Source organism: Topomyia yanbarensis, chromosome 2 (genome assembly GCF_030247195.1).
Source record: "Topomyia yanbarensis strain Yona2022 chromosome 2, ASM3024719v1, whole genome shotgun sequence".
Lineage (NCBI taxonomy): Eukaryota > Metazoa > Arthropoda > Insecta > Diptera > Culicidae > Topomyia > Topomyia yanbarensis.
This window is the reverse complement of record NC_080671.1, coordinates 454,102,127-454,118,770: the sequence shown is the minus strand read 5'-3', so window position 1 is coordinate 454,118,770 and position 16,644 is coordinate 454,102,127. Positions and strand designations below refer to the sequence as shown.

The window sequence follows — 16,644 nt, the reverse complement described above, 5'->3', positions numbered from 1 at the left end:
GTGATTCACTCCAGCCCGTGCAGCATCTCACGCACCGGAGATTCGATTATGCCGAGATGATGTGGTGCGTGGTTATGCTAATGGGAAAGTGAAATTCTGAACTTTTCGTTTGCTGCCACCCGGTTGCTGGTTCGGGATCATCGAACGCCAATTACGGCGAACAACGATTACTGATTGGCATTTTTGTGGTCGATTATTATGAATGCACTGCACGTACCACAAACCGGTTTTTAGTGTTCCCAATTGATTAGATCGTTGCAATTTTTTTTACGAATTGAGAGAACAAATTAGAAAAACAAACTCACGGTGATGTTCTTGCACAGCGAAGATGATTTGGAGAAAAGGGGTCCAATATGCAGCCACATCAAGTCAGTCGAAATTAATTGTGATTGAATGATGATCAAGAAATGATATGTTCAAAGCAGGCTAGGTGATCCAGTTAGAGAAATAATGATATACTCACCTTCAAGGAATTATTCGATGATAACCATCATTATTTTGAAGCTTAAAACTGCAAGGTGCATCGTATTAGGGTGAAACCCGGTCATTTTTTCGATTGATGTTGACAGTCGTTTTTCAAATAATGGATTGAAGATGGTGGATGATGAACACAAGTATATCCACGACATTATTGTACTTATTGCCACAACTTGCTCACCTACTCTGAAATCGTCAGGTTTGTTAAATTGAATATAATTGTCAAATTTTTGTGTCAGTCGATTATAAATTGAATCGATCGAATTAACCAATCGACATCTTTTTGAGTCGTCATAATTGTGTTCAGATTTCGTCGGTCATTAGCAGCGCCGTTGGGCTTTACAGTAGTTTTTAGGTTTCGATTGTGAGCTCATCATTTTTTTGTAATGTTTTCCATTAGCGGTATTGGGGGTTGACTGACATGTGCTGCGTGAACATGTAGTCGTATTTGGTGTTTGGTATTAGAATAGGAGCTGTTGCAATTAGTAGTTAGTATCTAAATTTTGCTATGCCTACATTATCCTAAACTATAAACTAACTGTTATACGCTTATCGTCTAAAAGAAAAAGGAGCATCTCTAATTGTTATCACATACACTGATTGTATGATAACGAAGTAGTATGCAGATTCGAACGATAGTAGGTAGAAGATAGTAGGAAAAATTTCTGGCCAGTCAGTAGCCAACCGATTGCCTTTAAATAAACACGGCCTCTACACGCGCATCTTTTGCAATAAATCGGTGTATTGTTTAGCTTCAATAAAGTGTGATTACTATTCGGAACTTTATTCGGAAGTGGTACTTTTATTCGGAACCGAATTTCACGTATAAACAAGGATACAATTTTGGGAGGAAGTGGGACACTTTGGAGAAGGAACATCTACAGGAAAGGAAAGGATTGAACACCAGGGAACGGTGTAAGAAAGGCCTACAGGTCAGTAAAGGTAGTAGAAGGTAGAAAAGGAGGTAACGCTGGATTTGGAATTGTTGGAAGTTAATACCAATGGTGTTTGGGGAGTTTTAACAAGCAAAACTTCAATGGTTCTTTTCACGAAGAAGCGAATAACAACCGGGGTTCGTCCCTTGCAGTTCTTTGATTCTGAGCTGCTGTGTGCAGATCAAGTCAAATACGTTGGAGTCATATTGGATTCCAAACTGAATTGGTCTGCTCACATTGAGTTCAGAGTCAAGAAAGCGTGCATGGCCTTCGGGCAGTGCAGACGAACTTTTGGAAAGACCTGGGGTCTCAAACCTAAATACATCTATTGGATTTACACGACAATTGTACGTCCAATACTGTCATACGGATGCCTTGTGTGGTGGCAGAGGGGAGAGGTGGTGACAGTCCAGTCAAAGCTAAACCATCTGCAAAGAATGGCGCTCATGGCGTTGACTGGTGCTTTCACCACGACTCCGACTGCTGCTCTTGAGGCACTTCTAAATATCAAACCATTACACATACACTTAAAACAAGAAGCACTATCATGTGCATACAGACTGCAGGTTACTGGGCTTTGGAACAGTAATCATGTTGATCTTGCTACCAGTCATACACGATTGTGGTCACAAATGGTTACATGGGGTGAAGATATTCTTGCTCCCAGCGATATTACACTCACTTGTAGTTTTCCTTACAGGACATTCCATGTTAAGATTCCCTCTCGAGAGGAGTGGTTGTCTGGCTTTATGGAAAGACAACAACAAACGCAAGTGGTTTGTTACACTGACGGTTCTCTGATGGAGGGACGTGCTGGTGCTGGTGTCTACTGTCGTGAAATGAGACTGGAACAATCTCACTCACTAGGTAGATACTGTACTGTATTCCAAGCAGAAATCTTTGCGATTATGTGCGGGGTGCAATCGGCCCTTCAACTGAGTTTGTCCGGCAGAGTTATAAACTTCTGCTCCGATAGTCAGGCTGCAATCAAGGCCCTTAGCTCAGACAAATCCCGGTCCAAGCTAGTGATCGCGTGCCGAACCCAAATCGAAGAACTAAGCATTGTCAACACTATTTACCTTGTCTGGGTGCCCGGACATTGCGGTATTACTGGAAATGAATGGGCTGACGAATTGGCCAGGGCAGGTTCAGCGATTGACTTCATTGGTCCTGAGCCCGCGCTGCCAATTTCGACAAGTTGGATAAGGGAAAAAATACGGTCCTGGGCTTCGTCCGAGCACCGCAATTATTGGAGAAATCTACAAACGTGTCGCCAAACAAAGGCGTTTCTAGAACAACCATGCCCAGTGGTTTCGAAAAATCTCTTACATTTTTCGAAGCTCCACTGCGGCATGCTGACCAGGGCTTTAACCGGCCACTGCAAACTCAATTATCACATGGCAACTATTCAGCGCGCTGAGTCTTTTTCATGTGATCTTTGTGAATCCGACTACGGAACTTCATATCATCTGATATGCAACTGCCCAGCGCTAGCGCAATTGCGATTACGAGTCTTCAGCCGTCCTTATATAGACGAAACCATGTTTGGTCGACTGAAACTCAGAGACATACTAAAGTTTCTTATCCAATGTGGTAAAGAGCTTTAGGCTTATTCGCAGGCAAGTTGAACTACTTGTGAGTTTAATTTACCTGTTGTTTATTTTTTGTTTTGTGCTGTTTTTCCCACCCTTCCAAGTCTACTTCCCCACACCTCCTTGTCCTTTCCTTCCGCTCAGGAAATGATGAAAACACACGGCAAGGCACAAATCCCCGACTATGTACGGGGAACGTGCCATTTGAGCCAATATATTCTGATTCCTGATTCCTGATAATACCAATGGTGTTTGGGGAGTTTTAACTCGACCCACGAACCGCGATCCAACAGGAGCGATTAAGTCTTCAACGTGTCAGCTACTTAGTTCATTTGAGCACTTCTCGGAAGGCTTTCCATAATGGATAGAACGACAGCAAAATCAATCCTCTTAAGACAGATGTCTTCCGTATAATTTCACTATAATAATAATAGTGAAAACAGTTGCTTTTCGTCATCAATCTGATACTAGTATTTCAACTATTAAAGTATAATTGGGTCGAATAGGTTGGGGGGGGGGTACAATAGGTATAGGCCATTATCTTTGCTATATTCTTGCAGAGGTCGCTCATCTTGTGTGAATTAGATACACGGTAGATAACATCGTTGACGTTGATTATGAACAACTTCATTTCCACACTCTGGCGACGAGGAGGACACCGAAGAAGTTATTCGCAAGTACAAAGCCTGACGCAGCTGCCGAAACAGCATATTTTACAACATTTGCTTTCGCGATTTCATGATTTTTTACATCATATTCCACTTCTCATTTTCTTACCTAAATGACATCAATTTAATTTTTAAATAATCTGCAATATTAGTACTCTTCAAATAAAAGTTGAACCAGTGATTTTTTAGACGTGCACATTGTTTAATTTAAACTCGAATATAGTGACCTATCGTACCGCCAGATTTTAAAAACAGCGAAAAAAAGTATTTTCGCTTTATTGAATGTAACTTGAAAAATATTTAACCACTGTTGCCGAAACGTTTCCAGATGTATAACCTTTCCAAGGAGTGCTTGTTTGTCTAAATTAGTGCAAAAATACCATCGCACGAGCTCACCAAAGAAAACTAACCTACTTGACCCCACTCTACTCTACTTATAGTCTTCTTCAGTTCAGGCTCACAGCAGTGTTCTCGAATCAAACAACTGGTTTCGGATGAGGCCCCGGGAGCGCATATGTTCTGATTTGCTAATGAAACATAGCGAAGTCGAAATCTGGTTCGGCTAACTATAACCAATATAATGAATTACTTATAAGGCTATATTGCTCTAAAGGAAGAAAACTGGCTTCTGGAGTACGCGTACATGGTACCAATTCGGTAGCAGATAGGAAAGTGTAATGCAAACTATGACTTACACAGTTAAATTTTCGGGCAAAAATGGTTTCAACCCAATTTTAACATAAGTGTAATATAGCATAATGAAACACAATCAGTGGACAGTAAAACCTATGAAATCCACAACCAATGCTATTGCAATTGCACATGCAAAAAAAAAATGTTCCTAAAATCGTTAATAAATATTATTATGGAACAATCACGTTTTTACATCATGAAAGCAGGACAATGAACAGAACTTCTGTGTTTTTTAATTATGTTTAATTTTCCTGCAGTAAGACCTATATATCGCTTTTATCAGTAGAGATACTTATTTCTGTTTTATGAACTTCAGTCATGGTTTCCGCCATCTCATTACCAAATCGATTTTCTGTACGTGAACTAGCTCACAACTTTATGAACATTTTTTAGAAAAAAACAAAAGTTTACTCGTGATTTTATTAATACATTTAGAAATAATTTTCGACTATATTTTGTGAACTGATTCATGATTTATTACATCTTGAACATGATCTGGTTTACGTGTTTGGGAATTACTTTATAAAATCAAGTCTAGTCTAGTCTAGTCTAGTCTAGTCTAGTCTAGTCTAGTCTAGTCTAAAGGGCGAACACGAAATTATTGCGACACCGAAAATGTCATGCCAATTTTATTATAATGTTTAAAATCAAACCAAAATTTTAGGGTAGTTTTATAGATATATTTACTTCAAAAATCAAAAGAAAAGTTAATCGATGGAGCCTTGAGTGTAAAATTGAACGCATTTTCGCTTGATGCCCTCCATCAAAGTCTTTACAGTGTCATCCGGTACCAGTTTCTCAGTTTTTTTTCCATTTTCTTAACATGTCCTTCTCGTCTTTGACTGTCTTCTTGCTCTTCCGAAGTTCCCGCTTCATCATTGCCCAGTACTGCTCCACCGGGCGCAGCTCCGGACAGTTTGGCGGATCCATGTCCTTTGAAACAAAATGGACAGAGTTGGCCTCATACCACTCCAGGACACTTTTAGAATAGTGGCATGATGCCAAATCTGGCCAAATAAGCGGAGCTTTGTCGTGCTGCTGCAAGAACGGCAAAAGGCGCTTCTTGAGGCGCTCAGATTTAAAGATCTCGCCATTTACTGTGCCCTTTATCACGAAAGGTTCACTCCTCAGTCCGCAAGAGCAGATAGCTTGCCAAATGAGATATTTGGAGGCGAACTTCGACATTTTCTTCTTCTTAAATTTGTCGTCCACATAGAACTTGCTCTTGCCGGTGAAAAACTCCAACCCCGGAATTTGCTTAAAATCGGCTTTTATATACGTTTCGTCGTCCATCACACAGCAGCCATATTTTGTCAGCATCTTCTCGTAGAGCTTCCGTGCCCGAGTTTTAGCCGTCGATTGTTGCCGCTCATCGCGGTTTGGGAAGTTCTTTACCTTGTATGCATGTAGTCCAGCTCTCTTCTGTGCATTCTGGACGTAGCTCTGCGACATGCCGATCTTTTTAGCCAAATCACGGCTTGAGACGTTGGGATTTGCTTTAATCATCCGCTTCATCCGTGTTTTTGTTCTCCGGTCCCGGTTTTCTTCCAGCTCCTTTGCCGTGGTCCAACGTCAACCGCTCCTGGAACCGCTTCAACACTCTGGAGACGGTTGAATGGTGAATGTTCAACATTTTTCCCAACTGCCAGTGCGACAGGTCAGGAAATTCCAGGTGTTTGGAAAGAATTTGTTCTCTCGACTCGCGTTGGTTCACCTCCATTTTCGTTGAATCGAAAAACATGACTTCGAGTTTGACGGCATGTAAACAATACGCATCAATGAGAAAGTGTTCAAAATTTGGTTCCTGGCATGAGACAGAAGTATTTAGCTCTGCCCTGGCAAATGAGCCCGGGTTATAGCGCCCTTACTCGCTCTGGGAATTACTTTAAAAAATCAAGACAAATTTTCTCGTGAACTATTTTTCGAAATTTGGAATACTATTCACGAATACTTTCAATCGTTGTGAACTAGTTCATGATTTCTATTAGTCTGGATTTAATATCCGTCTTCGTGAAATAGTTCACAAAATCGTAAAATATTGCTCATGTATTCGTAAATTGTTTCATTGATTCTAGTATATTAGTCGCTGCTCACCATTCGTGCTCGTGAAATGTTTCGTAAGCTCAAAATAAGTGCTATGTATTCGTGAAATAGTTCATGATTCATAACATAATAGTCACGAGTGATCATTCTGGCTCGTGAAATAGTTCACAAAATCGGAAGATATAATGCACGCAACTTAGGAACGGATATGTACGACTTAAGCACATGACTTTCGAAAGAAGAATGATTTAATTTCCTTTTCTATGCATACGTTTTCTTTGAGCTAACTCTGACTGACCTAACTTCACTTATTTATATGTCCGTGATTCATTTCCAGGATTTTTATGTTTTAAGCGATAGCCACCTAGTTTGAATCGATGCCGTGCGGTCGGTTTCTGTTGATATGGCGAATGTCAGCTATTTAGAGACATTGGGTTGGTCATGGGGTTGACGTATGCTATGGTTCTGGAAGTATGGATTGGACCATATTTCTGTTATTTCTAACCAGGCTTCCTGGGGTGGTTGGTAATGTTTATACGTGAACTGATTCTTAATTCCTATCGAATTAGTCACGTGCCCATGAAATCGTGCATGATTCCTAGGATAATAGTCACGCCTGACCATGCGTGCCCGTGAAATAGTTCATAATATCATGAATATGCAAACTGGTTTATGATTCCAAGTACAATATACACAACCGACCATTCGTGTTTGTGAAATAGTTAACAAAATCATAAAATATTATTCATGGACACATGATTCACGATCTATCTAGATTGCTTGAGATATTTAGATATCCCTAATCATTTTCAATTTTATGTATCACTGCACATGGTCATGAAATTTTTACGTGAACTATTTCACAAAATTTGGAAGTTCCTGAAATCTTAAATATCGTTTAAATGTCGGTTCTTTTAGTTCATATAGTCAAGGCTCCTAAAATGGCAACCACAGGCGAATTTTTGTTATCAAATTTTGCGTAAAACTGTTTGATTTCCGTATGTATGTAACCTTTGATATTCAAAAATATGAATCGCGATCCCAGAAAAAAATCCATGTCTGCCATTCATAAAAGTTTATGCTACTTGCATGACCTGAAAATGACTAAAAGATTGTAAGGAGATAAAAGGTAAACAAAATCCATATTTTCAACCTTTTGCCTGGAACCACATTATTCCATCGTAGTCTAATTTAAATTTGATGATATTGCTACAAAAATTGTGAGGAATATGAATTATTGCCTATTTTCAGTTGTGAAGCAATGGAAACCAAATAACTTGTTACGTGACAGATCAAAAATTCGAAAAAGTTTTGTAGACCTCACTAACAGCATGCATACAATGTCTAACTTGAATTTTTTCTTACTACTTTAAGTCTACTTTTTGAAACTGTATTTTGAAAACCTTAAAGTTTTATTCATTTTTAAGAAAACACAGTTAATCCTATGTAACGCGACAGATGTTTTCTTCTATTACGTCAAGAATGGTGACCATTTTTGATTCTGATGAAACCTTTTACGTTTCATCTATATGGGAGACCAATATTTAAAAATGAGATCTTGAATGCATTCATTTCAAAATATATTGTTCGAAAATCGCCATTTGTGCAGCAAAACTATATGATAGCGAGTTCTAGGGAATTAATTCTTCTGTGTGAATATTTTTTGGTAAAATTTAAAAAAAAAACAAAAATATGTTAAAAACTACAGCAAAAATGTTAAAAATACAAATTCATTGTTGAAAAAAAACAAAATAATAAAAATACTATTGCAGAAAAACAATGATTTTTTTTTTGTTAACGAAAGCCTAAAAACTGAAGAAACTGTAATTGCACTATTAGGATGTTATTAGTAAGAGAGCATTTTTAACTTCAAATATTCTTCTAAATTTCTTATTATTTGCCAGTCATAAATATAAATTTCTTATACAATATTAATACGAAATATTATTTCGAAGCAAAATTAAATTGCTCACAAATACCAAACACAAAATAACATAACACGTTTAAAATTGAATTGCAAATTAAAAAAGTTTAAAATGTAATTGCATCGTTGAGAAAATAACAATAAAAAGTTTTAACATATTTCAAACATTCTTTTAATTTTTAATTTTCATTTAATTTTTTTGTAAGTTAGTTATAGAATGTATTTCAAAATTATTTTTCAATTCAAAATGCTCATGAAAAATTGTCCTTCAAAATGCAGATGTTTTAAGTTATTTTAGTTTTGCTTTCGACATATTATTACTTCGTGAAATTATGACCTTTTCAAAAGTTATTCACTTTGGTTTATCAAAATCAATATGTTTTTCAAAATAAACCTGAAATTTCCCGTTAATACTCAGTTTATAGATCAAGCATGATTTGTGTACGACTGTCTTGATATCCTTGCTTCAATAAAAATGCAGAACTGTAACGCGAAAGTTCATTGAGAATTCAGAAAAAAAACTATATTTCAAACTCTTCCTTGTTTTCCAAGCTCCAACTTAAAACTATGTTCATGCACATTTGGGGGCCAACAGAACAGACTTTTTCAATTTAGTCGGGCAACCTCCAAACTAACTGCGAAAATTGTGTAACGTGACAGACGTCTTCGGAGAAATTTGTCTACACTATAATCCCTTTCATATGGTTTTCTTATTTTAATGATTAATCTCCCTAAAAGTGAGATTTATTTATCAACCTTCTTGCAAGCGCATATATAAAAAACCTTGTCTTCGGCAAAGTTGTTGAGCAAGCCTTTGCCAACAAGTTTGCTGAAGGCACTAAGGCTTTATCTTTAATATCTTCGACATTATTGCTGGTTTTTTATGGATGATCCCTTTACAGCCAATTCAATACTATAATTATTGGAATATCATTCTGATAAGTTCGGTACGTTCCGTCAAAAAGATTTGAATTATCAAAATGAATAACTTTCTATATTACAACAATGAATTGCCTATACCGCGAATTTTCAAAGTAATTTGGTAAATTTTGAAAAATAAAGTGTTTCAAACGGCTGAGTTTAGGTCAATAGTGCGTTCGGACAACTCATCAAAAATAGCAAGATTTTTCATTTGCTTCTATGATTTTTATGATTAATCTTCTCATAAGTGAGATTTTTCAACAATTTTTTGTTTGGTAAAAGAAATGAGCTAACGTCTTCAAAAAAGTAGTGGAGATTACTTTTACGAATATTTTTACTGAATACATGAAGTCTCTTTTCTAACGGCTTAAGAAGTTATAGCTCGTTATATTTGGATGGCCTCCAAAAACATGTTTTTTTAAATATCTTTTAAATTATCATTTCTAGGGGTTTCATATATTTCCCTCCTCAAAACACACAAAAATTATCAATGCATAATTTTTCTCATCTCGAGTATTTTTGCAGATATTGGACATTTTTGAAGAAGTTATGCTGAAAAAAAAATGTTTTTCAGGGGTCATTCACAAAAGCAGTCAATCATTTCGAGTGTACTATTAATAGAGATTTTCGGTCTTCAGTAAACATGTTTGCAAAAACAAGTTCTTCAATATTTTTGAAGACTTCATCTTGTTTTTCATACTTTGAAAAAATTTAAATCAAAAATCCCACTTCAAGGGAGATTAATCACTATAACTATAGCATCAAAATGAAGGTCTTGGATCGTTATAAAACATTCCAGAAGACATCCCTGTTGTACGCTTTACCGTTTTCGCATGAATAATTTTTTGCGCTTTTTTGAAGAAAAAAAGCACTGTGCAATTATTAACGCCATGTATATTTTTGGCACAAACTAGTTTTTTTTTTTGAAAACACGAATAGTTTCATGAATACGAGGTTTACTATCCATCATTTCATGAATTTCATCACGATTTTCGTAAATCGTTCAGTTCCTGAAATCGCGATTTTTCGTGTACATTGCTTTTTTGTTTAACTTTGTTTTAAACTTTGGAAGGTAGTGAATAGCGTTGGTCAGTTCTTTTGTGTTAGTACAATATAAACATATGTTTATGTATATCACGCTTGACTATGGGTTTGCTCAGGAACATAAATTGTAGCTTAGTCCGTTAACTAAGTGAGTGTCGGATTCTGATGAAACGAAGTCGAAACGCTAAATCAACAACCAAAATGTTTATGCAAACTTCACCAAATAGATTAAAAATAGCGATAAAGTTGTTATTCATCGATGACTGTCACATTCATGTAATTTTCCTTTTTGGAAAAATAAACAGAGAAAAAATGACTGATACGCTGAGAAAGTGATACGTCGAGAATTCATTCATTCTATTTATTCGAAGCAAAGAAAAGATATGCCCTCGAGCAGGCATCGACTTTCCGCTGTATCTCTTTCTCACCGCTTCGGCACTTGATTCTCTATCAATTTTCCCAAATCTGGTTGAATTCAGCATTATCGTACATAAAATTTTCGCTAATCCATAAAGTAATGACCCAACTTCGGTTCCTTTTAATGCGAAATGTCGTCGCCTCAGGAATGGATTTAATCAAAAGAACAAATTAATTAATAAAGACAGCATATCTATCGCATATTTTTTGTAAGTTAAAGAACGGGGAATCGATAATAAGAAGATAATAATCAACCAGTTAATAACTGAAGAAACACTAGTCGCTGACATTTCAGTATGGCTGACTCCTTGTCAAACTCCTTAGGGAAAAATTTATTAAGTTACGACAACGACAGCGGGAACTATTAAAGCAGCTATTCTTTTCAAAATATAACTACATAAATGTTTCTCGGCTCGTATAACAAAAGCTGCATCAGTCGAGTTTACAAAATAACAAAGTGTGGAAGCGAAATGCTCTGTTTATCTAGAACCTAATCCAACCAAACAAATCCCTTAATTTTCCGATCTATATCTCCAGAAATAGCTGTATGATCATTCTAGGTTGCATTCGCATGATTTATTACTCAAACATTGAGGTATTAAAATTTGAACAATTGAGCGATTAGAAAAATCGGTCGATTTTTGTCTTGAAATTCAGTTCGACATATCATTCGAGCACTTCCATAGTAACTGTTTATACGTATAGACTCAAGTTTTTTTGCGCGGTATTTTTTACGCGGTTTTTTACGCGGATTTTGAAATTTACGCGGTTTTCATTTACGCGGATTTTGAAATTTACGCGGTTTTCATTTACGCGGATTTTGAAATCTACGCGGTTTTCATTTACGCGGATTTTGAAATTTACGCGGTTTTCATTTACGCGGATTTTGAAATTTACGCGGTTTTCATTTACGCGGTTTTCATTTACGCGGCATGTATCCCCCGCGAAAAAAACTTGAGTGTAATTACAATCTGACTGACTGTGAACAGCTTGAATCTCACGTTTCATAGCTTTTCTGCAAAAAATAAGGAGTCTCACAAGAAAGTAATTTGGGCCCTTCGTTGGTAATGCTATTTTTCAATGATACCGATTAGTATTAGATCACCTCTGTGCAGATTTCTAGTCACATCAGCATTAGGACTGTCTATCTGCATCTATCTATTTCTCGCTACATCCGGTATCCCGCAAGGAAGTCATCTCGGCCCAGTAATATTTTTTTCTATTTTAATGGCGTCAATATCAAACTACAAGGACTCCTTCGCCGACGATATGAAGATTTTTCGAGAGATACGAGATTCAACCGATACCGAATTTCTTCAAAGTGAACTGGAGAACTTCAGTACGTGGTGTAATCTGAATAGAATGGTTATTGGAGCCATCTTGGATTCGGCACTAACGTTCAAACCACATACTTCATATACTATGGACAAGGCATCAAGACAGCTAGGGATCATCTTCCGAATCGCTAAAAACTTCAGAGACGTATACTGTCTTGAATCGTTTTATTGCGCGTTGGTTCGCTCAACGTTAGAATATTGTTCTGCTTTTTGGATTCCGCACTATCGGAATTGTCCAACGCCGGTTCACACGCTTTGTCCTTCGACATCTCCCATGGCGAAACAGATTCCAACTGCCGAGCTATGAAAACCGTTGCCAGTTAATGCACTTCGGTACACTCAGCATCCTGAGGGACCGTTCTCGAGCCCTATTCGTCTTGGACTTACTGTCGGCCAGCGTGTATTGCATTACAATTCTAGAATGTCCGAATCTCCAAACCCGCAAACAAACACTACGTATTAGCTCGCTTCTGCGACTTTTTAGGAGAAACAACTACGATCGCCACAGTGCTATTACCGGACTTCAATACGATTAAAAATAAGTTTCTGTCTATTCTTAAATGTAAATAGGCTAAGAACCTCCATTGGGACCAAGGAGTCTGTTGGTATTGATATAACAAATAAACAAATTCTACGGTGGGGCTACTTTTTGCTGTCTATGGACACTCATGATTTCACACTGTATGAGGAGAATGTTATATTATTATATGTACAGCGATAGAGCGGCAGGTAGAATCAATTGCTTCACTGGTATCTCTTCCTGAACGGTTTTTAGCGTCTGCTCTGGACGAGATGAGAAGGTAGACTGGAAAACCAATGTTGCGGGAATTAGTGCTCGTGTCGGCCCCTTTTTCTCATGATTCGCAAACATGATGCCCATGTGGATAGAGCTGATTTCTAATAGAAGAGAATCGTAGCAGTGCTTATTACTAGAGAAACAATATCATCAGGGCCATTGAACAAAGCGACACCTGTAGTTGAACAGACGTAAAAAGATTAAGAGAAACATACGACGAATATGATTAAGTGCCATATTACTAGGTTGAAATCAGCATATCGTATTTAAGTTCAAGGCTCCCAAAAAGGGACCGTATAATTGAATGCGCAGTTAGCAATATGCAGTATAGAAATAACAATAGCAATTTGATCTGCATAGTTACACTGCGTTGTTTCAAGATGAGCAGTTTCTCGGCCAAAGAGGAGGAATAATAGGGTAGGGCAGATTTACCGTCAAATTACCATTCAAACTGCCTTGTCCAGGACAGCAAAGGATTATTCATACTTCATGTTGCGTTTGAGGTTGTTTTCGTAAAGAATGCGCTCGGCTATGTAAAACTGCGTAAATATTACAATATCTAATATATAAGCTACTGTATGTTAATAGATGCCAATCTGAATTGGTAGAATACGAGGTACTAGTTTAGTACCCTATCGCTGAATCATAAAACTCTTTGATACATTAAATTAGAACAACTTACGGGAACAATTCATAATGGTCTATTTTTATTTTGTTGGTTCATACTGTCATTCGATTTTTTGAGCTTTTTTTGCTATCCACGGAAAAATTGTACAATTTCGAACAACGCAGAATAGTTATATTTTTTTATTATTCGTTGAAATACAGTTTAACAAGTAATGTTCTTATTCTGTAAATTTAGTGAAACTTCTTTGTATAGTTTGGTAGACTTGATGCGGTTTTTTTCTATATATTAACATAAACAGACAAATTAGCTAATCAAACATAAGATAATTCAGTTCGCATATCGCAAGAATTCGAATTTATCGCATCGCAAACTTATGCCATTTTCGTTTTTATTGTGCACTAAATCAGTGTAGTCGGTGCTACACTCATTCAAACTTGGGTGTAAGAAGTTTATCTCTTTTTTTTGCACTACACCGGTGTAACACCAAGAAAAAACGAAAACACTGTTAGAATCTAGAACGTCGCGGTTTCGAGAGTACCTGATATTTACCGCCAGAGATAAATGTGACTTCGTTGGAAAATAGACACAAACAATAATTAAAAATAGACAACGATTTTTTGATCTGGCAAGCAATCTGCAGTTGCGGCAAACAAAGTCAGATTTTGCCACAGCTGTGATTATAAACAAGGACAGAGAACATACACACTTAATTTTTTGCCGAATCTCAGCTTTTTCGCAACTTTTGCCGAAATTTCAACAGCTGAGATCTCATTAAAAAAATTTTTTTGCTGAGATCTCAGGAAAAGTTACGTTTGATAACAGAGATTCGGAAAACAGTTCACCGAAAACCAGCATACAAATGGTACTTTACTGAGATATCAGTTTCCAAACACTGCTGTTGGCAATTTGCCGAGCTGAATTGAGTATATACAGCAAATAAAAGTTGGATTAGGACGTAAGTAACAATGAGAGATTCTCGTTGGGGTCTTTCTCTTCTGTTCATTACTCGGCCATTTCAACATTTACTACTGTACTCTTTGCATAATATTCTAGTAAAAACCGCCGGCTTTCGATATGTACTGGAAAATTAGTGCAAAGTGTTGTAATGACGTCGTAATAAACGAAAGAGAAAGTAAACAAAGAGAGGCTCTCAATGTTACTTACGTTCTATTGAAAATTTTCTCTAGATTTCGTGTTCCCCTCGTCAGTAACTGGAACCAACTTGCTGCCAGTATAGAGTCATCAAAATAAATTTTGTGCCCAAAAACTGCCCGGAATTTTAGTAAATCGAGAGATACTGGGCAATTAAGAAGTAACAACAGTCATAAGTAGTATTTCTGGTCGATTATTTTTTTAGTCCTAAAGTGCCCTGATAAAAGTGGTAGGAAATCATTCAAATCAATGAAAAAAGGGCATTGGTCAGTTGTTGTAGATAACTAACGATTAAGCAAAATCTCCTAATATCATGACAGTTGAGGTCAGTTTCTAAATTATTTAAATAAACTAGCATAAATACATTAAATAAAAGTGATTCCTAGTAGTGTTGCGCATCAATAAAGGCTGCAAACCGGAACCTATTAGTTTACTAATTCGTTGCAATAACAAATTATCTCAATATCATCAATTGACCTCAACAGCCGAAAAAAAACATCCCGAACTCGGCGCCATCAACGCTTGAATAATCGAATGAAAAGTGAAAGCCCCAGTTTGCTTACATTGCCGTCATCTGTTTGCTTCCAAATGTCCGGATCTAGCCCGGGTTGCTTTTCGCCCATTCCAGTACAGCACCGAACCGTACAACCGGAGCAGCAACTTTTTGCACTTACTGTTAATATTTGACCGGTACACACATACAGACACACACACCAGCATCCTACTTACGGGCATTTTGGACGCGGGCAGTACCCCAATGTTGTTGACATTGGTACGGACGTTCAGCGCTCGCCTCTTGCTGCCCTCGACGTTGCCTAGTGACTCGGCTAATCCTAGTTCGTCGCCCACGCTCAGACCTACAAAGAGAGAGAGAGAGAGGGAAAGGTGATGTAAATAACGTGTCACTTTTACGCTTGGGATGGACGGTCATAATTCAGTAACAGAATAAGTGCAGAGATGGGGAAAAAACAATGCTGTTTTTAGGATCTACATAATTGATATAAATTGATAAAAACGTTTTTGGGTGCATAATATTTAGGCACACAAACAATATTTAACTTCTCAAAGTTTTCAGATGAAGAGAAGAAGATAGGCACAATAGTATAAATGTAATTTTATTTGATATGGAATCATTTCATTTTGTTAAGCTTTTTAATACTAAAGAGAAGCACTTATTTGAAAATTATTGAAAACGGCATATAAAGAATTTTTGATACCATCATTTTTAATATTTATAATCCATAGAACTGTGTCTTACACTATTTTGCTTATCAATCCACTCTTACTAGCGTGGTAGTACATGTAGTACTAATGGTAACATCCTGGAAATACTGAATGGTACTGAATGAAATAAGTACCAGTATTTTTGGAAATATTCAAAACTTTAAGAATATATCAGAACCGTTTCAAGCATCTAATTCATAACAGATTATGCAAAAATCTGATAAACGTTTTCTCGTATCAAATTATTTTTGCAAGCAGATAATATCAGTCCTATTTTACATCGATAATTCATCTCTCTATGATGTTGATCCGTCTAAGATATCCAATTTGCACTTTATTGATACAGCAATAAATTCTATCTCGAATTAGGGACAGCTTTGATAAATCGTTAACGGTGATTACTGTTCCTGACCGCACTAGAGATTAGGCAATGTAGCCCCGTGCATGCATAATAGAACCCATTGAATGGCGAAAGCATATAATTCTACGTGATTACCATATATCATCTCCGGTGCACATTCATTCTGTGTTGGCACTGATTGTGGCTTGCATACGAGAGTGCACACTTTGTTACAGTCGTTTGCAGAACCAACGATTAAACCACCATACCAAATCCGACGCATCCAATAGCATGTCCTATGTTGCCAGAGATACGTCATTGTCGCTGCCAGCCATTGGCGGTTATTTTTGAGATGCATTGTTGGAAGGATCGCACAATGTATAGAGATGGGTAAAATAAGCGAATCGTACCTGATTCAATTACAAAACAGAGCCGAGCCTTATGATCGATTCA

At 37.1% G+C, this 16,644-nt stretch overlaps 1 protein-coding gene across 8 annotated transcripts in view; it reads right to left on the bottom strand.

Moving 5' to 3' along the window:
- LOC131685851 (uncharacterized) overlaps positions 1-16,644 on the bottom strand; it is a 304,876-nt gene that overhangs the window by 39,102 nt on the left and 249,130 nt on the right. For all 8 annotated transcript variants that reach the window (XM_058969847.1, XM_058969855.1, XM_058969854.1 and 5 more), the window contains one exon: positions 15,357-15,484. In XM_058969847.1, coding sequence (XP_058825830.1) covers positions 15,357-15,484 — 128 coding nt within the window. The remainder of the gene's footprint in view (positions 1-15,356; positions 15,485-16,644) is intronic.